The sequence below is a fragment of the Neurospora tetraspora genome (assembly GCF_033439725.1).
Source record: "Neurospora tetraspora strain CBS 560.94 chromosome Unknown B0H65scaffold_4, whole genome shotgun sequence".
Taxonomy (NCBI): Eukaryota; Fungi; Ascomycota; class Sordariomycetes; order Sordariales; family Sordariaceae; genus Neurospora; species Neurospora tetraspora.
In genome coordinates this window covers 4,250,125-4,271,016 of record NW_026944386.1, presented here as the reverse complement: position 1 = coordinate 4,271,016, position 20,892 = coordinate 4,250,125, and the positions used below count along the sequence as shown (strand labels likewise).

The 20,892-nt window shown below is 50.3% G+C and overlaps 4 protein-coding genes across 4 annotated transcripts; 1 reads left to right on the top strand and 3 right to left on the bottom strand.

Annotated features, from left to right (window-relative positions):
- Positions 1 to 5,475: 5,475 nt before the first annotated feature.
- B0H65DRAFT_539851 (uncharacterized protein) lies at positions 5,476 to 6,509 on the bottom strand. The gene is made up of 2 exons (XM_062829128.1): positions 6,016 to 6,509; positions 5,476 to 5,930 (listed from the first exon to the last, which is right to left on the bottom strand). The coding sequence occupies exons 1-2, from the start codon at positions 6,451 to 6,453 to the stop codon at positions 5,784 to 5,786; spliced, it is 585 nt and encodes a 194-aa protein (XP_062682232.1). The 5' UTR covers positions 6,454 to 6,509; the 3' UTR covers positions 5,476 to 5,783.
- Positions 6,510 to 8,694: 2,185 nt separating this feature from the next.
- B0H65DRAFT_549299 (uncharacterized protein) lies at positions 8,695 to 9,654 on the bottom strand (the record flags this gene model as incomplete). The annotated part of the gene is made up of 2 exons (XM_062829650.1): positions 8,695 to 8,892; positions 8,962 to 9,654. 2 exons carry the CDS (start codon positions 9,652 to 9,654, stop codon positions 8,695 to 8,697), a joined length of 891 nt encoding a protein of 296 aa, XP_062682231.1.
- Positions 9,655 to 16,812: 7,158 nt separating this feature from the next.
- B0H65DRAFT_442953 (uncharacterized protein) lies at positions 16,813 to 17,284 on the bottom strand (the record flags this gene model as incomplete). The annotated part of the gene is made up of 2 exons (XM_062825605.1): positions 16,813 to 17,001; positions 17,081 to 17,284. 2 exons carry the CDS (start codon positions 17,282 to 17,284, stop codon positions 16,813 to 16,815), a joined length of 393 nt encoding a protein of 130 aa, XP_062682230.1.
- A 1,329-nt stretch (positions 17,285 to 18,613) lies between these two features.
- On the top strand, positions 18,614 to 19,711 carry B0H65DRAFT_210328 (uncharacterized protein). Its single transcript, XM_062821925.1, has 2 exons — positions 18,614 to 18,710; positions 18,791 to 19,711. Exon 2 carries the CDS (start codon positions 18,864 to 18,866, stop codon positions 19,611 to 19,613), a length of 750 nt encoding a protein of 249 aa, XP_062682229.1. The 5' UTR covers positions 18,614 to 18,710; positions 18,791 to 18,863; the 3' UTR covers positions 19,614 to 19,711.
- The last annotated feature ends 1,181 nt before the right edge of the window (positions 19,712 to 20,892 follow it).

The following is a 20,892-nucleotide window of genomic DNA, read 5'->3' as shown; positions in this document are numbered from 1 at the left end:
CACTGCGGCCATGATACCAATCGTGAACGTCGAATCGCTGACCCATCCTACCCCCAGTTGGCGTTGAGCTTGGAATCAAACCATGCATAGTACTAGCGTCTCATTCCGGCATCCAGGCTTCGAGCCCGGGGTGGCCGGCACCGGGGACGAAAGACGGTTATCCAAATATGACTGGTTAGGATGCAGTTTACCGATTAAGGACAAGGCTGAAGGTGTAGTCGTCAACATTCAGTTTTCGGTGAAGTCTGCGGTGGTTTATAGACGAGGAAGAGAAAGGCCGTGCCCACAGTCGATGTTCAATCAGCTGAGCATGGTTGATGGCCCCGCCGCAACGTGGCATTGCATTATGTCAACAACTCTTAGCGTAGCGGCTGGCGCCAACCATTGGCACTAGGCACTGTCCTGGCTCGTCCCTGACAGAATTGTTGAGACTCAGCCAACATCACCAAAATCTCCAAGAACATCATGAAAGTCAACCATTCTTACTTATTGTTAACGCGAAATGAAACCGCCCTTCGTCTCTTTACATTGCTGCAATGTTTTGGGTGATTCATCCATCTATTCGTGGTGTTTTCTCGAATTTATTGAAGCATGGCCTTCTTCTGTTAGTAGGTAGTTTTACTTGGGCGGTTGCAGGGGGTAAAAACCTTGTGAGTCTCAAGAATTATGTCCTGGGCGAGCCTGGGCCCTGGCTTCCTAGGTGTTCACATGCAGGTATTTATGCACGGCGTGAAGCCAGGCTTAAAGCCAGGCGTGAAGCCAAGCATGAAGCCAGCTTGAAGCCCACTGGCAGCGTAGCTCGACGCCTGGCGTTCGCAAATTCCAGTAAGAGAAGCCCGCCCCGCTACGATTTACCCCGAAGAAGTAGCAACACCACGACCTGAAATGTAAAGGCTGCGATGGCGCACGACACAAGTCCACGAGCGCATGTGCAGGCGCGCCATTTTAGATTCCTTGAGTTTTTTTAAGTCATCGCTCACTCTTGTCAACGGGCTAAAGTGTGAACGGACTGCGGCGCACCGTTACCCGTTTTGCCAGGAACTACAGATGTACACCCAAGATAGACAAGGGCATCTCCAAGGCCACAACTTTTCAACGAGGAGAGCATGACCGACAAGCAGTTGGCGCTGTATCGCTGGAACTGTGTGTAACGTAGTTACAATGACCTTGACGTTGTTTTGGCAGGAAGCTCGAGACTTCCCTGTTAACACAATATCTTAACATGGTTGAAAACTTATTAGACGTCGTCCGTCAACCACCCTGGTGCTGGTTTCCGGTTTCGCACATGATTTGGTCCAGGGACCAGAACCTTGTTAGCATCGCGTGAACGCCCTTGAGAGGGTAGAGGACAATTATCGGGATGGAAGATAATTCAACGAAGACCGCACTATGTTGGTTGTTGCAGATACATACCTGCGTTTTGTCCAACGGAGCCCTGCTGCTCGCTGTATACTGTACACCTCTGCATGGATATAACTTGTTAGCTTGGTACTTGGCAGATCATTCTGGGGGTGGCAAAGCCTTATTTCTAAGGTGGCAACGGAATCTCCGAGGTTACTAATGATGACTAAGAGGTATCTTTTCTAGTAGTTTCTGTAGCGAAATACTTTCCTTTTAAAAGTAGGACTTCTGTGAGCCGGTTGTTGCCTGAGCAGCCAATTCATCCTATCTCTTCTCATTCATCACCATGTCTCGAGGCATTGCTATTATCGACCTTCTAACCCCTCCTTCTACCCCTAAAAAGAATGCATCTCAACTATCTCGAGATGAAAGGCTCCAAGTCCAATCCCTTCGATATGGCGGCAAGAGTTATGCACAAATCTCTCTCGAGACCGGCTTCACACTCCGGCAGGTCCAATTCGCCTGCATCAGCTCCGTTACTCCCCAAAAGAGAAAGGAGAAAAAAGCACTCCTTAGGACACCTCAAAAGAATGAACTCCGAGAATGGATGAGAGCGGATAGAGCTCGCAAATTCATCTCGTGGAGTGACCTTCCCCTTTACCTCCCTCTCCACCTCTCTACCGGCCCCGGAGCTCTCGCGAAGGCACTTCACTCCATTGGTTTCCAAAGAAAGCCAAGAATGAGAAGGATAAAGAGAACCAATGCCAATAAAAGAGAAAGAGTGGAATGGTGTCAAGAAATGATCCGTCTTCGCCCTCGTCCAGAAGATTGGGAAGATGCACTTGTCTCTGATGAGACTTGGGCAACCAATGATCCAATGTGGAAACAATGGGTAACTTTGGATCCGGATGATGATCCAAAAGACTTTGCTTTAGCAAAGAGAAAGCCTCATGGATGGATACTTTGGGGATCTTTCGCCGGATGGAGAAAAGGGCCCTGTTTCATTTGGGAAAAGGAGTTTGGCGGAGTCACGGCTCACAAATACATTTTCTTCATCCTTCCTATGGTCGCTGCCTTTTGCCGCGAACACCCGGGCGTCGTTTTCCAACAAGATAACGCCCCTTCCCATAAGGCAAAGGAGACTCAAAGAGCAATGGAATTAATGGGAATTATTCCATTAAGCCAGAGAAGATTTCCAGCCTACTCTCCGGATTTGGCACCGATCGAGAACGTTTGGCCTTGGATGAAGTCACTCATGGAGTTGAATTACGACATTCAATTTTTGACGCCCAAAAAATTGAGAGAGACTATTCAAGAAGCCTAGGATGCTATTCCGGAGGAATTCCTTCTGAGGTTGGCTCATTCGATGCCAGAAAGAATGAGAAAGGTGATAGAGGCGAATGGAGATTCCATTGATTATTAATACAATAAATTATCATTTTGGCTATATTGAAGTCCTAGTTTTTTGTAGCCCCTTAGTGTCTTGGCTGGCGCCTTGGCTGTACCACGCTAACAAGTTATATCCATGCAGAGGTGTACATGTGCTATAAGAATGAGGTAGTTGGGGTAGGCACCACCTGTAACGAAAAGCTCGACCCCTGCGTACCGTATAATTTCGCGAACGTCGTACAAGACCTTCCCTCCTTGAGCGCCGGGCAGGGAGCTGGCAGATGTATGCCCAGTCAGCCAGCATATACCATTCAGCAAATGGATCTGGCCAATTACCGAAAACTCGGACGACATCCGCTATCACTCTAATTACGTGCACACCTTCGGGTGCACAGCGACTCGTCTAAGTCTGCCAGCTCCCTGCCCGGCGCTCAAAGAGGGAAGGTCTTTTGCGACTTTCGGAAGACTATACGGTACCGAGGGTACCTACCTTCCTGCCAGAGCCGCATGCAAGAGGGGCAGGCGGTGGATACCGTGCAGAAAGACGGAACAGCACTTTGGCCAGCGGGTGGGAACGAAGCAAGACTGACATACAGTAGCCCCAACCCGTCATTCCATGCAGCTCAATGGTGATTAAGACCCCCAAGACTGTAATTCCATGGAAAATGCTCGACCAATAACCTTTTAGGCCGCCACTTTTAAGCATACGTATGATATGGTTCAACAACACTTACAGGATTGGCTGTGAGGGGCTCTGTTCAAAGGGCCTCAGTATATATATTGCCAGGCACCCAGGGCCTCTTGTGTCCTCGTCTCAACGACCGAATCCTACTGGCAGATGATCTGGTAAATACTTTCCCTCATTTTATAACCTCATCCTCTCGATCCTTCATCCTTGAAGCTTTAGACACTCCTGTGGGAACCACAAGAACAATCCTTCTTTCCGCAAACCTTCAAGTCAGTCTTCTCGTACACTTTTCACGAGGTGATCTACCATAACCATGGGACACTTCTTCTACGTAAGTAGTCCAACTTCCAAAACTTTTCGGCCACGAAATTTTCGAAAGTCAGTGCCAGAATCTGGTTCACGCCCAATCTCTAATATTTTCTTTCCATCAGGTCCCAGCTAGCGGAAATGGCCATCGTGACGACCCTCCAACGGACATGATTCCGGGAACCGCACAACTTTATGTTTCTCCTGCATCCTGCGACGTCTCTTCGATTTGGCTGCACCTGAAAATCGATGAGGTCAGGACAGCACAGTGGGAGACGGCATCCAAGATGGGATTCTGTGTGCCTTTGTCTCTAGTATACGGATATCCTGCCGTCACCCATCACCAGGATGCTCCGCTGTACAAGATGCCTCTTACCCACGACCAAGACACAGCGCGGGAAAACAATGCAACATTTCAAAACACCGGCGTTGATGACACTGAGCCCAGGGACACTGGGTCACAGGATGATGCCAAGAAGCCATCCTTTGACGAGGTTAGTATATGACCAGACCTTTCCTGTCAGCAAAGAACCGATACTGATGTTGTTTTCTTCAGATACTCAAGAAGGCCATGGACAACGTCTCTGATCAGCTGATGGCCTTGCTGGAGGCTGAACTGGAGAGGATGGAAGACGAAAGCGACGATGTCGAGCAAGAGCCCACAAACACTCCTCAGAACACATGAATGGGGGCTCACTGTAGCATAGAACTTCCACCCTATTTTCCCGTCGTTCTCGTTTTGGCTTCTGTCCATTCTTCATCGTTCAACCTGCGTCACCCGGTCTTTCCCTACTCACAACTCACCCACGTGTGCCCCTGGTGTCTTCTATGGCGTTTGCGCGGGTATGACGATTTCTCTTTCGGAGGTGTACTTGCATTCTTGGTGTCTTTTTTTTTTTTTTGTGGTGGGCGATTTGTGTAGGCTGGGCCACCAATAATTTGTTGGAAGAAATAGATAGCTGTAGACGTTGAAGTAGTAACAACTTAACCGCTCGCTTGCTGAACCCACCTTGGTGATCAACCACTAAACGACGCCCATCAACTGGCCACCGTTCATTCCCGGAAAAAGCGGGGTGTTATAACTTACAAGAGATAGTACCTAAATCCGGTTAATCCTTTACCGAAATTTCTAACCACACCTCTCCTTCCCTTTGTGTGTGATGTTGCGCACGTAGCTTCAATGTTCGGGGGCGAGCTAATGGCTTAAGGACGAGCTTGTGCGCGCGCCGCGACGGTTTGTAGCTGTAACGAAAGTACGACAACGACAGGTCGGTAGGCTGTCGGGATCGATGTATATTCCGTGGCAACGGAACGAGGACAGTAAAGTAGGGAAAAGCTTGCGTCTCGGATGGCTGATGTGGCTGACTGCCTGATTGGGTCGTCTTAGAAGAAATGGGACGTGGATGAATGAAAGGAAGGACCAGTCCTGTCCTTCGAGGAAAAAGAAACCCGACGTGCAGCTGTCGACGAGGAAGGATGAGGTTCGCATCCTTGTCCCGCCCTAGGGAATGCACAAGGCAGACAGTTTCCCTAGCGCTGCTTGTTAGTGTAAGTGCGGTAATTCGCAGCCCAACGACAGCTTCCTTAACACTTAGGAAAAGAGATGGCATGAAGGGCAGGGGCAAGACTTGCGTCCCGGGTCCAGCCAATGGCGTGTTATATTTACTAACAATTACAGGGGTCTGCCCTACAACGCATGTTATCATGTGCTAGCATCACCACCGGGAGGTGCTGCTGAGGATCAACCTGAACGGCGATGGACATGCTGTGTAAACGTTGGAATAAACTATGGAAACTATTGAAAAAAAAAACGTATGACGACATTGGTCGCTTTCGAGATAAAAAAGGAAGAACAAGAAGAAAAGACAGAAGACCGCCGCCCAAGGTACCGAATGCCCCCTACTCCTGACCTCCCATTAAACGCCAGACAGAGTCTCTCAAAAGACAGGCCATCGCCCCCAGGGCAATAACGGAAATTCCGATCCACAAGAGGACCCCGCATGCTACACTACCAAGAGGGGTACGCACTTGCGATTCCTCCGCTATGCTCCCTTCATATCTACAATTTTGAAAACTCGCCTCCTGTAGTTGTCCTCTCAGACTCCCCGTCCTCCTGTTTGTTTTTCTGCGTTGCTCTCCTTTGTAGCTCCTCCTCAAGAAGTTCCATCATGCGCGGGGCTACACTGTCCATTACTGCATGCACGACCTGTGGAGTGGAAACACACTTTGTTAGCTGCTGGTACTGGATTGCTTCGAGATGAATCATGCTTCGTGAAAGCACATGTACGCACCTTATCAACAAGCTCCTTCTTTGCTGCGGCAAAGACGCAGTTGTGCGGGATTGACAGTCGGCGCATCGTGCTGGACATGTCCGGGGACAGTTCGCATGCCTCTGGGTTAGGGCATTCCGAATGCGACGGGCGCTCCTGCTGTGACTCGACCTCCTGTTGTGGGTGTGGCCCTTCTTGAGATGCGGAAGACTGATCGTCCCCTACGTCGATGCCTGAGTCTATTCTGCCGATGGCCGCGTTTGCCGGGTAGTCGTCTTGACTATTGCGGAAGTCGTGCTCTTGGTTTCCGAGTGTACCCAACTGCTGTGTGTGCTGCGAGGAAGGCGGACCGGCAAGCCATTGCTGATATACCTCTCGCTCGAAGTCACAGGCCGGCTCGAAAGGCATCTGTCTATGACGGGACGTATTGCCAGGGCTGGTATCGGCTGATTGAGGCATTTTAAACGCAACAGACACAACGTAAACTGTCTGTAAAGGGTTGAGGTAAGATGAATCACTGGAGAGTGAAGGAAATATTTTAGACGGACTTCATGAACACTTTATATATTTGCAATCACGTAGTACTCTCTAGATGCCGCCGTTGTCTTGAACGCGAGGCCGTCTCAATCTACAAAGGTGGGAACAGGGCCCGACTCAAGCAGGCGTCCTACCCTGGGTTTCGAACGGGCATCAAAGACCACTGCCCGATACCCTTGTCCTTCCACCTACCTAAAATGTAATACATATTGCTCAGCACGTCGCTACCTTGACGCTGGCCCTAACAAGTCCAACTAGGACGTCAGTTTTTGGTAAGACTTTCACTGATGGCTAGCTTGTTAGCACGGGACTTCGAGCGCAATTAACAGGAAAGCGAGGCGACCTTCTGTACCTATGGGTGGCACTGGTGGCCATTTCAAATCACGGGTATTGCCGAGTTCCTGGATGACCACCTGTTTTGTTATAATCACAGCCAATGACTGTCCGATCGTGGACAATTTCAGGACAACCGCTATGGAGACTATTAAGTTGAGATACCCTTGACGCTAAGGATGGGTTCTCGGCGTGTTCAGAGATCGCCAACTTCTTCCAGAAGAGACCACACGTTCAGCCTTATGTATATCCCGGCCTCATGCCCCTAGTTCTTGCATATGTAGTTGTCGCCCAACCATCCACTGCTAGCCTAAGAGATCGCCATACCATTCATTACACTGTCTCAGACGCACAAGGTGATGGAATAAAAAGGACTGAAGGGATTCGGGGGCCATGATTCGACTTTGAGAAGCGCCCGACCATATGACATGTTTTAGGTGTTGAGGGTACGGTAACCGGATGGTTAAAGCTACACTCTTCTGAGAGCTGACAGTAACGATAGCAAGTGGCGCTGAGCTAAATCCAGGGATTGTCAAGAGATCTACACCGTGAAAACTCCGCGCGTACAGATATGCAAACAACCATGATGGCGATTTTCGGTGAAAGTCCTACAATAACACATACACCAGGGCTGGGGGGTATCTCATAAATCGTAAAAGCTTGATGACATGGGCGGCCCGGAGGCTCCAAGCCTCTGCGTCCCATCAATCCTGCTTCGTGGGCGGCCCGGAGGCTCCAAGCCTTTGCGCATCATCACTCCTGCTTCGAGTCAGGAGAAACAAAGAAAGGCCGATCGCTGACCATTGGGGTTGACGCTAGGGGAGTCGGCATCATGCCATGGCTTCATGCCATTTAGACCATGGCATGGTGCCGGCATGTGCCAATTGAGTGAGGGGACCCACAAAATCGGGCAGTGCTCCCGTCTCGGGAAAACACCTCTTTGATCCCCGCCGGATTGTCGTAAAACAATTCGCTAAGCGAGCTCCCATTCAGCGGCCCCAGGTAACTAACCGCCAGGGCCAGGTGAGCCTAACCGCTAACGTACGCTATTTTACAGCGCCATATGTGCTCACCGAAATTTGTGCCGTATGACGAGGTGGTGCCTAGAGTCGGTACAAACCTGGAAGACGGCTCAACCCCCGAGATGAGCATGTTCCAGTCACATCAGAGCAGTCGGACGCTCCTTCTTCCGGGTCCGAGCCGCAGAGTAAATATCATAACATGCCCGCGCTGAAATAGAATTTGGGCCTCCCATCTCCCTCACGATCATGTTTCGAAAGCGCTGAGTACCTTACCTCGACGGATGTCGTTCCTTCCGCTGTCGAACGTCAAGACACCCGTCATCGACCAATCCTATGGAAGCGTGTCCTTTGGCCCTTCTTTGGTACTCTGTTTTGGCCTGTGAGGCTATTGCCAATTCAGGTTTGTTCTTGCCCCTTTGGATACATAAACATCTTTAGTCAACATCATTATCTGGACTTAACATCAACCCTTTCATTTCACTACGAAATCAAGTGGTTTAGTTGAGCGCTCTCGCTATCACCTCGACATTAGGTGCGCAGTTTTTAGCTATTTTGGTAAGTACCCTTCACATCGGCCAACAGAATGGTTAGAGACAAAAAAAGAACGTGACTAGGTAGCTAACTAACAGAAAAGCAGAAACAAACGGAACAAGCTGGAAATGACAGGATCTTGACAAAAACGACGAGATTGGTGAGAACCGATTAATACAACGAGGTGATATACCGCGACCAGAAAGGAAAAATGCAAAGACGACTTGTGCAACAAGGTGAAGTGAAAGTTGAGGTTCCCCGTAATCCAGACCTCGGCCTAGTTACCCAGAGCCCGGACGAGGACCTCCTGAATGCACCGCTCCATATGCTGCCTCGTAATCTCCTTCACGTCCCGCTCAACATCGGTCAACTGCCCGGCGTCGTTGAGCCTCTGACCCCCGAGTTTGTTGCACACCGCATCGTAGATCAGCTGGGTCAAGGTCGGAGTCAAGTCGCGGACGATTTCGTCCTTTTCCTACATTTATTGGGTGATAGTCAGTGACTTGAGCCGGTGTATGCTGCTGCTGGTGCTACTGCTACTCACTTCTTTCGGGACACACTTCTGCTTGATTCTTGCCCAGCGCTTCGTAATGCAATTTGGGGTTCTCTCAATGCCATCAATGAGCGACAGCCAATGCGTGATCTCGTGGACTTTCATCCCCAAGCGCTTGCCCTCCCGCAAGATCCAGGTGTGCTCCTCGCTCCAATCCCGCTCAGAAGGCGCCGCACCTCGGGGATTAGGCCTGTGTGAACCGTCGTTTTGGTACACACCGGGCTGGGCCGGCGGCACTTGCTGACCGTAGTACCATCCGCCTTGGCCGGCCGTGGGGTTAGGGTAAGAAATGGAAGGCACGGGTCCGCCGTAACCCTGCGTGTAAACCGACGGGACACCTTCTCTGGCCGGCAGGTTGCCGATACCCGTGTTGGTTGTTGGGTATGACATGATGGGCATTCCCAACATGGCAGACGTGTCCTGCTCGACCTGTGACGGATACTGCAACAAGGCCGTTTGCTGATGTTGAAGATCGCTCGTCATCAAAGGGGCGGCCTGAGGTATGTCAAAATTGACGTTCGATGCTGGCCTGGGTGCCGACGAGGAGTAACCGACTAACGCCAGTTGCCCTTGAGTAATGTTGCTGTCTGCGTGTTGCCCAGGGCGACTTCCACCCCCAGGTTGGAGGTTGTGAGCCGAGCCGTGCTCGTCAGAGGTGGAGGGTTGGCGGTTGAGATTCAACATGATCTACTATCGACTTGCAAAAGTCGGGTATGTAGTAGGAACGCGGATCGCGAGGATGACGGTACTAAGTGATGAAGATGTGAAGTGGCCTGGGTGAGCACGGCTAATGAAGTCAAAAGTGGTGGGTGTCTGCCCTGGGCGGCAGCATCAACAATCTTTATGCTTTTGCCCATGAAGGGTCCATCGCAACCTTTGCACCGTCTTCCAGGAACTCTTCGCGGTGGGCAGTTCAACTGATTGGCAGTAAAGCCATCGTCCTTCCCCAGTTGTGTTTGCGGCAGTGGTTTAGTATTGGTTCGCTAGAAGAGGCGTGAAGTCGCGACATCATGCCCACATGGGGACCTGGCCCTGGTCCTTTTTGTAAACCCCTCGACAGTCGGCCAGGATCGAGGGAAACGGAGTCGATGATAAGGTCATTTGTGAGAGTTAGGCAGCAAGCAGGGAGGAATGCCAGCCATCGCCGTTTTCTCTGTGAACGGGCGACGTACGCTGTGTTGGGCATTGCGTAGATGGGAAATGAGTGTAATGATATTTTGGCTGGCCGTCTTGGAGGTTCCTGTGTAGTAAAGAGAGAATGAACTGTGTTAGGTGCAAGATTGGAGGTTGGATGGGTCAGGGCAGATCCGCCAATCGGAACCTGGCCAACATAGAGGGGTGGTGACGGGATGCACCACAGCCGAATCCGCCGTTCCAGGTTCGGGAAGGTCAACAGGGCCTTCTAGTGTAGCGCTGGCTTTTCCTTGGTATTGTTGACAAGCTTTTGCTGACTGTGAAGGGCTGGGATCGTCCCCAGGAGACAAAAGATGCAAGTACGGTATACAGGCTGTGTGCATATACAGCACGGCACCTGAGCCGACCCACCTGGCCCCTGAAGCTTATTTCAGCGCTCAGACCACCTTGAGCTCCCGGGCAGGGACGGACCTGACGGTCCGTACAGTAATTACAAATTTTTCGATAAATACAATTGAAATACCATTTTTGGCAATATTTTTGCCCTCCGCTCAAGGAGGTCTAAGTATATGATTAGATCTGAACTGTATATAGGTTTACAAATCGATTAACTAAATTAACGTTAATACTATAATTTTATAATAATACGTTGTATTATAATAAATCTAGTATATTCTTTATCGCGTAAATGAGATTTATTTAATGGTACTACTTTTAGGTGTCTATTATAGAAAACGACCTCTAAAATATAAATATAGCTAACGTATAATAATAATTAGATACCCTTTAGCAATGATAATTATTACGATTAAATGATACGAATATAGCTAACGCGTAGTAATATAAATAATTAGATACCCTTCAGCAACGACGATTATTATAATTAAATAGGCTTTAACCTAGTATTCTTATTCTAATTATATTTTCTTCTATTTTAATATCTATTCCAGTTTTTACCAGTATTCCGTTTATTCGAATTCGTAATTCTTCTTTTCATTATATTTGTCATAGAGTTAGACCTCTGTGACTGTCGTACGTGATTGCTGTCATAGTCTTACCACCATGTACCACTCACATGCTTGTGCAAGCTGTAGCTACTTCTGAGACTGCTGCAGTCTGATTGGCCAGGTCCTCCCAGCCTCGCGCGGCTGGGACCCTACTTAAGGCCAGTCCTCCGCGTACAGCTTACGACTGTTCCCTTTCCTCCCTCGTATCACGGGCAAAGGGTCGAGTGTAGACGGAGATATACGTAATTGCACGAGGGAGGAAAGGGAACAGTCGTAAGCTGTACGCGGAGGACTGGCCTTAAGTAGGGTCCCAGCCGCGCGAGGCTGGGAGGACCTGGCCAATCAGACTACAGCAGTCTCAGAAGCAGCTGCAGCCTGCACAAGCATGTGAATGGTACATGGTGGTAAGACCATAACAGCAATCACGTATGACAGTCACAGAGGTCTAACCCTGTGATACCTCGTATAATTATGTATATTTATATCTACACTCGACCCTTTGCCTGTAATACCTATAGCATCAAAATATTATTATAACTATACTTATAAAATTTTAAAAAGTTAGGATAAAAAATACAATCGTATAATATAAGTATATAAAATAAAAACCTGTAATTTTTTTTAATTTAATCCTAAAATCGAAGTCTAAATTGCTTATATAAAAAAATTAAACATATTATTATATTCCTTTCAATAAGGGTATTTTTCCTATATATTTTACATCGTTAGAAATTATTATATTATTTTATAGTTGAGGAATATTTCTAGTATATTTATCGATATAAAAATCTGTAACTATATACTGTCTGTTACGGCGGTGGCAGACTACTACACTAACCAGCCCGTGTTTTCACAAAAGGATACAAGTAATCGAAGCTGGAAGATTTGATACTCAAGTGGTCTTATATAGTTGTTTCGAACCATACGTAGTTCCGTATCACGTCGGCCATTACACTGTCTAATAGCAAACTTAGACCTCTTTTTTAGGCATTCTTAATTAATTACGGTAAATATATTAAAATAAACAACGTACGGACCAACTCATAGAAAGATTGGAAAAATTCAATTGAAAAACCCGGGTACGAAGTATACGGGGGAAGGTGCGCGCCAGCGCACGGGCCGCAGGCCCCCCTTGCGACCGCAGGTCGCCTTTTACCCAACAAAGTAGTCTGAACACTGAGATAACCTGAAGCCCTATCGACTGTTGGATCGGTCCATGACACTCACCTTTCACTCCGTCGAGATATTTTGGTGATCGCCGAAACGGACTCCAGGGTACTGATTGCTCGCGAGCATCGCGTGCTTCTTCCTGAACGAGAATAGCGCAGTCTTGGAGCTGTTAAACCACAAATGCATCAATACAGGAACATCCCTCTGACTCCGCTGACAAGGTGACGCTGGCATCCCCCCGGGCCCCCAACGGTTGCCGCTAAATCGACGGTTAACTGGCACTACGGAGGAATGTGGATGGCATCGTCACCACACGCCAAACCTTATACACTACAATAGCGGCACTAGATTGACGTTCAGCTGGCCAAGGGCGGAGGATGGTGAAGATTGACTAATGTGAAGTGGAAGCGACAGGAATAGAAGTTTCTGAACGAAGACCTAGGAACTGGGGACCGTCAAAGATACCGGCAAGTGGGCGGCTGATGAGAATGGTACCTGATTGCACAGCAGATGATCGACACCGAGTCGGCCGTTTACGGTGCTATTGTTCCTGACTTTTGGTTTCAACTGCACAGGCAATAGCTGAGGCGTCACGAGACCTTTAGCGACTGCTCAGTCTGGTGTGACTTCCTTCCTAATCAGTCAGGTCGCTTGAAGTCATCGGAGAGTAGAGCGAGATCATGAGCTAAGGAGCAATGCCAATGAAGCACGAGATTGTGCAACCCATAGGACGATGGAGGATCTCTAGATCTGGCAGAGCCAAAAGGGGGGAGGTTGGTTGCAGATGTGCCCTGTCTCGTCACCACGGGGCAATGTCGACTTCTTCCGCTTCCCGATCTTCGTGATAAGATCGAAGCGAGTGCGGTGCCGGCATGAAGCAAGTGCGTGGTAAACGACTTGGACCGTGCAACCCGACACACGACGCACATCCGGTGACATTCCTCCGACTGGGACCCCATCAAGCCCCTCTACCTTACCCAAAGTAAAAGGCTCTGGTGCATCTGGACCTTGGCTGTTCGTCAGGCGATTATTTGCGTTGCAGTTATTGTAAACAAAAACCATCTGCCATTCCTCAATCGTTCATGACTTGCATCTGCAATTGGACTCAATTGTTTACTCCGTCCCGTCCCATTTATTATGCCCAGCCGGTCGGGTACGGCCAATAATGTTATTGCAATAACGCGGGCGCAAGTGGAGAACAGGTCTGCTTTGTGCAGCTTGGTTGTTGTCACCCAGGAAAAAGGGACCCGACAAATCTCGAGTCAAATCCTCTTGAAAGGATTCCAGCTCCAAATCTTAATCTCCGGAAACTTAATTTCGGATCCGATCCAGACCAGTTCGACGTTTCCTCGGAACAGTCAGTGAACCTTTCTCCGAGGTAAGCGGACAGTGCGGACTGGAGCAAGCAATGGAAGTCAATGTGGGTCACACCCGAGCGGCGGGACGGGCGGGACCCGTTCGGTGGGTCTACTGCCGCTTTGACATTCAATATTTGGGGTTTGTTTGACAGGAACCCTCTAGGTATTGGCCATGACCGCTACTACGAACATTGTCTCGGTACCTGATCGGGTATAGGCCGGGGACCGCTCGTCAACCCGATCGTGCCAGAGATGAGTCCATTTGGTCACGGAAACAAAGCCTGGCCCACGGCCTGCAGGAGCCAAGAGCCGTTTCAACTTTCAACTTCGACATCACACCGATACTGCTTGCTGCTATTTCCGCACTCTATTCCGCAACCTCTATCTTCCTGCGAGACATATTCCCGTTTACCAGGCCAAGAAAGCTTCGAAGCTAATACGCGCGGCCATCAGGGGATTGCACGAAATTTGCACCCGACTTATTCAGGTTGATCGCGATAGCGCCCCCTGGGTTGTGAATCATCCGATGGGTTTTTCTCGTGGGTTCATTGCCTGGAAGTCGCCCGCCCCCCCGTCTCCTTGCTTATAGGGTACTAGGTTATAAGAACTAGACTATCTCAAGCATTCTTTAATGGCGTCTCCCAGCCTCCTAAGACATGACGGTCCGCATCAATTGAACGTTGACGTTTCTAACGACCCTTCCACCTGGCTGTGTAGAAACATGTTCTTCAGAGACTGTGCCGAACCGGTGCCCATCACTATCCGGCCCCGTCTCATCAAGGGTGGTCGAGCAGGTGGTGATCCGAGGTCTTGGACTCGGGGCGGGATGCAAGTGTGGCAGGATGAAGCGAGCAAACAGCCGGCGGGGATGGCCCACGAAGACGCTAGTTGTATTTCAGGGCCGCCACCAATTATGTTAGCCCCCCAGCGCCAAGAGATGCTTCCATCCCGTCTTTCGGACCGTTTTATTACGCTGGCTGTTCGCCCTATATACAGGGGTAGGCGTAGCGCAGCCGAGTGTCAGGAACACGAGGGTTTCTGTCCGCCAAGAGACCCGTTACGAGACAACTGGACCGCCGGACAAGTGTCTCGCAGAATCACGGTTCCAGCTGAGAGACAACAACGCTTGACAACCCCAGCACCGCATGTGTAATTTCGCTGTCGGTTTCATGAATGGGCATTCTTGTCAAGCCCCCTTTCGATGCCCGGATCAAGATTTGCCTCAGCGAGGCAGATAGCGGAAGGGAGGAAGTTGGCCCGGAGTGACTTGTCGTTTCTACCCTAGGTTGACATTCGGAGACCGCACTACGGGCGGGCCGGAAAACCTAGGAGTGGAATCGGATATGGGATGATCGCGAATCGAGGCCCCTCCCCCCCGGTTGCAAAAGTACATCCGATCCGGGGTCAGGCACCGGGCGCTGGAATATCAATGGATGGAGTGTGCTATCTCATCGGTCCCGGGCTGCTTGCCCCAGACAAGGCGTATTTGTGGGCGTTCACGGTTTCTTGTTCCGGCCTGCCCGGACCGGGAAGGGCGCGGTTGTAACGGTCAGGGGTTGATGGGCATTGATGATGCCAAGGGACAGCCAGTGGGATGGGGATGTGCGGTCTAGGTCTAGGTACCTGTCAGAGCTGTCGTTCCTGATGGCGTCAGCGAGTCCCCGCCAAAAAGGAAGAACACTTGCGTTAGCAGCCTGACTGTTGTCCTTCCCGTCTTGTTCCTTCCTTCCATTTTGTCAATTCGCCAACGACACAACATTTCCGCTTCACCGCCTGGCGGGGAAAGTGGTCCTTGGCCACAGAATACCATCAACTGTCTCACCTGCATCTCCAAGCCTGGACAGGGACCCTGACGGTTGCCAAGACCTCCTGAGGATGTTGGATTGAGCTGACCACAACATTTTTTGGCAACTGGGACTTTCGAAACAAAGGACGCAATTGAGAGCTTAGATCTCATTGATACTTCTCCGTACGCTGAGGTGCACCTTCAAATTCAATCTTGAAGCATCACCAGACTTTGTTCACTGGCGACTGTCAAGGTTCTTGAGTCTCGGCAACTGGCAGTGTGTTTGCCCGGTCGGAAAGCCCCGAACGGAATTTGGCCCATGCCGCTGGATCGTGGCTTCCAACGCACTCACCCTAAGACGGGCAGCCACGTCTTGTCTCATGGAGTGAGCGCGACCCCTAACGTTCGTTCTGTGAAGTTCTTATGGCCGCTGGTTGACTTGGGTCAGCTCTTGCATAAGCCTCCGCAGAAGTTATGATGTGCAGAAGCCGTGATACTAGTATGCAAAGATGCAGATGACGCTGTGCAGCGCTGTTGACAGCGGTTTACCACTGTTTGGGGCAAGCTGCTCCTTCCCTGGGCAATGAAAGGCTAGATCCTGGGTTAGACCTTTTCTAGTATCTAACATATGACTGCTAAAACACATCTCATTACGCGCAAGATGGAGGTGGAATCGTAAGATAGAGATGCCGCCAAATGGAAGTGCTTGAATGGAGAATAAACATGGTGTTGGGCACAAAGAGTTGGGACAGGAAGAAACGTAAGTGCACTAACAGACTCCACGTTGGGATGTTAGTGCTATAAGTGGTGATGGGTCAGGAATCGGTGACGCAGTGTCCGTGCGATAACAATTAGATAATAGCGGCGACATTTTATCTTAGGGCGCCCGCAAAGAGCACTAACACGCTAATCGTATTTTCTAGCGTGCATCGAGCCGCTTCCAGTCTTCTTCCTGTTCCCGCCTCTCCTTCTTGATGTGCTACTGCGCGCACATCAAACTCGCTAACGATGAGTTCTAGGGATATTCAGAAACACAATGACCTCATGGAAGTACTTTCATGTTTCTGCATACCCTCAGGCAGTACCTATGAGGTTGAGATATGGGTTAACACGAGGTGTCTGGTTAATGTGCTATATTGGTACTGCAGGTTGTTGCTGACAAAAGAGATGTTCATTGGTGTCGTAGAGACATGAAGGTCGGATACATGAAGGTCGGATACATGATTGTTAAGACATTATGCTATGGATGAGAGTGCGTTCAGGTTCCTTCCTGAGTTCTGTTCATGAGAGTTATAATGGAAGATATACGTGAACAAAGGAAAAAAGTGTGAAGTGAAATCGGAACTGAACAGAACCCATGCTTCCAGGAACAGAAAGGTTCGAACACCTAGTTCGCGGTCGAAGAAGCAATCTGCTGCAGCAAGATCTTGCGCTGATACCAGAAGGAGATGTGATCTTTCAGGTACTCGATGTCTGCCTCGTTAGGGGCGTACGCTGGGCCAATCGCCGCCGTGACCCCCGCAAGAACGATTTCGAGGGCTTCTGGCATGACTGCAGTGATCGCGTTGGAGAGGATCTGTTCATCGACAAAATTGAAGCAATTAATATCTGAATATGAGAGTCTGTGGTTTTTTTAATATAGCTCAAAAACTTACGCTGGGATTGAGGACCGCGGTTCTCAGTGCCTGATCGCTCACCGAGGCGCCGGTGCGAGTTGGTTCTTGAAGAACCGCATCCAGTAGCGTAGGCATGAGGGCCTGCGCCAAGGTGCTGAATTGGGTGCCAACAGGAGCAGGGCCAGCGCTGGCGGGCTGGGCGTGACCGTCTTCAGACGGTTGGTTCCTGTTATTGGCAGTCATAATTGCCGATTTGTGGACGTGCTTGGTGTGGTTGGCGAGTAAGTCGCTAATGCTTTGGCTGTGACTGATCGCAGGTATTTGAATTGGGCGTTCCTGAGTTTTTATGTCAGACACTACACTCTACGAGACATGACAGTCAAGACCTTTGCAAGTCGAGCAGAACGTACTGTGGAAAGATGAGAAAAGCGCGTGGTAAAGATCGCTCGCTAAGTCAACGGTAAGCACCACCCTTCAGAAGAAGCTTGAGAGTTAGAACGGGAGGGGAAGACTGTACAGCCAACCCTCCAATGGCTTCTTATCATAAAGGAAAACAGACCGGACAATGTGCTTTGTGTACAAGACCGGTGGGTCCACCGGCTTGTCAGCCAAAAAACCACAGGTGCTTCCAGACAGTTGACCATAATGACTGACTGGAGGCGCCGGTTGCCTTCAAATTATTTCACGATGCCAAAGACATGGGCAAGACCTTGGAAATGGCAAGCTTGGCGAATGCGAACCATATTTTGGACCAATTTCATGCAAAGGATTGGTGACTAGCTTGATGCCAACGAGGGAGAACATTGCCTTTTCGACGAATGTGGTACCATTACAGTGAGTATCACGGCTAAAAAGCACCAGTCTAGAAAAGCGACCCAATATCTCTCCGACTGCTCACCGAATAGTACTGGCATAATGCCTCAACCGGAGAAAGCGGGTGGAGCCCCTTCGAGTGTCGATGCAGTGACCCGACCCGGACGTCGTGGGAGAGGCGGCCTTGAGCGAGGAGGCTGTGGTAGGTCGGGCTGCCTGATCTTAGACGAAGTCCGCTCGGCTCGAGCTGCCAGGGGCGAAATCTGATCTGTCAGCTGGGCTGCGTATGCCTTGCGGTCGAAGATCGGCACGAGAGAGCAATCATACGCGAGATCCCCACAGGCTTAAAGCCTAAAACAACGTCGCTTCATGCCAGGCACCATGCCATGGCTTATGCCTTCCTGCAGTTGCACCGTTAGCGTGTTGCAGCTGATTAGTCAATTGGGAACGCCAGGGGCCTTCTGGACAAGCCGACCTGCAAGTCGAGGCGCAAGGTCGTTTGATGTCGACTCGATGTGCGTGCGGCAATTTTGCTTGTACATAGAGATGGATTCTCACAATGCTTCACATGGAGCTGCTGTTCGGTAAATCTGTCCTTATTTGTTCAGGCTTCAAGAACGGAGCCCGGCTTTGTTTACGAATCCGGGCTGAGATGCGATGGTTGTGTAGCAGCAGGCGTCTGAAAAAGATTGAGCGAGCAGCCTTAAGTCATGCGTCACGCATCTGGAGGTGTTTGACGTGAAATAATAAGGGCGGCAGTGAAGTCAACCGTTCCCGGCCTTCTCCTCTTCTTCGAAATCATCGCAGTTAGTACAAGCGGAATTGTTATCGTTCGATCAACGAAAACCGCAGCCAAGTGAGTACCTACTCGCATCCTTACCTTTCCCAGCCAGTAACATTTGATGCAGAACACTGACTTCAAGGAAGGGCTTACAGAAACCCGTGAACATGTCGCCTCAGCAGAGCTACGAAAAATCTCCCTCCGCCGACGTCGGCGCTGAAAGTCAGAATGATTCCCGTATGGTCCAATCAGACATCAGGGCAGGATCCTGGATGGCTTCATGCCCTGAGTCAAGCCATCATGAATCTGGATGGTCGCCTGCCCAGGCGATGCACGCGCTCCCGGGCTCGACATCAGCGGGACGGCAGCCAGCACCATGCCAGCGAGGCCGTCCGGCACGTGTTTCCTCGGTTGGATATCTTGGTTATGACTCGAAGTCTCTTCAGTCCAATGCCCAGGACATCAACCAACCACCCGAAGATCTGGCAAAGGCACGTGAGCGTTCAACACTGGAAGACATCAATGTGGTTCCTCAGCCTAGCAAAGGCAGCACCAGAGAGGATGAACAGCCAGAAGCTGGTTCCGGGCATGGCTTCGCCGAGGTTTGTACCAGACTCCCGTTCAAGCGGCAGACCTGTGGGTTGTAGACTGCTAACAAGCACTGCTCGCGACCAGATCCTCAACAAAGTGATGATCGACAATTCCGACCGCTTGATCGCCTTGCTGAAGAAGGAGCTGGACCGACAAAACGGCGTGGCCGAAGAGGCTTGCGAGCTTCAGCATACGAGACCCACTGGCATCAAGCCCAAGGACACCGAAAGCCAAGCCACCGAGACTAGTGAAACTAGAAGAGGCGATGACCTTCAGAATCTGGGTGCCACGGGAAACGGGGCTCAGGCTGGTGACGATCTCGAAGGGCTTGATCACGGGTCCGGAAGCACCAAGTCGGAAAAGAGGAACACAGAGTGTCGGCTGTGATCTAGCACGGTTCCGGATTGATGACACCCAAGGCAGGGAAGCCATCGTCTTCTGGGAGTCCAAGTACTTTCGAATCCAGGAGGGGGTGGAGAACCGAACCGCCTTTGTTGGGAGAACGTCTCTCAGAGACGCGTGCTTTGGTCACGACCCCCAGTCTGTCGTTTCTTTCGGTCTCTCTTACCTTCTTCCATCTTTCTACTCTTCCATTGTTCCTCCATCGGATTTTACTGTCAACGCTGGTTGACGGCTCTGCTTGTCTCTCTCACACACGCTCTTTTTCCAACGGCTCTTGTGTCCTCTCCCCTTCGTCATTCTTTTATGGCCACAGGCCTGGTCGTGCTCAGGTCCTCGCATCTCCCACCTTCCGCCATGTAGACAGATCGCAATCTATCGCCAGTACGTCCTTGTACGCTTGTATATGGGCAGTCAATTGTCGCCTCCTCGGAACTGGCTCCTCTTTGTGATTTGACGTTGCGCCGCGGGTCATCGTCGCGTGTTGATCGGCTCGATTGCTTTTGTGCTACCGTCCCTTGAGCTTCCGCTCCGCGAAAGCAGGCAGGACTTGTTCGTGGCCTGCGGACTGAAGCCTACAGGAATCTCTGCGACGAGCGTCTCGGGCGACTGTGGCACGCAGTATCGTATCGGTCACCGGACGTGTTTGACGTGTTTCCGGCTCGCAGAGGAAGATTTCGAAGTCGCGCATGGGGACTCGTTACTATACGTACTCGGCGTCAATTGTCAGTAACATGAGCGCGTGTACAAAAATGGGGTCCGAACACTATCACGGCGAGCCGCGTGATTTGGCAATCTCCAGAGTCGGCTTTCGTGGAATCATCTGTGTCTGGTACGCGTCGACTGTCGAAGAGGGAAACTTATGTGGAGGTAGGTAGATTCCAACGTAGGCTGGGGTTGGAAGGCTTCGAATTTGGTTTCTGTATTGGACAGCGGTGGCCATGATATTAGCTTCGTTGTTCTTGGTTGATGGGTCGAAGTTTAGGATCGGGCGGTGCGGTGAATGATTCTTATGATGTCGTTTGCCCAGCCATTCAGCGTTGCGATAAGATAAAGCTATCCTCTCGGCAGGCAAGCTGGCGCCCGCAATGTGCTTTGCCGTCTGCCGGCGGCAGTTGAAGACCTCCCATTCCCATCCATCCCTCTTTCCACCAGCAGTTCACTTTCTTGCGCCTGAAAAATGATGCCCCTTCATCAATCCGACTTGCCTTCAAATTCGTGTTTTGCGCTCTAGGCGACGTTTTTCCCTCCCTCGTTCTTCCTTCTT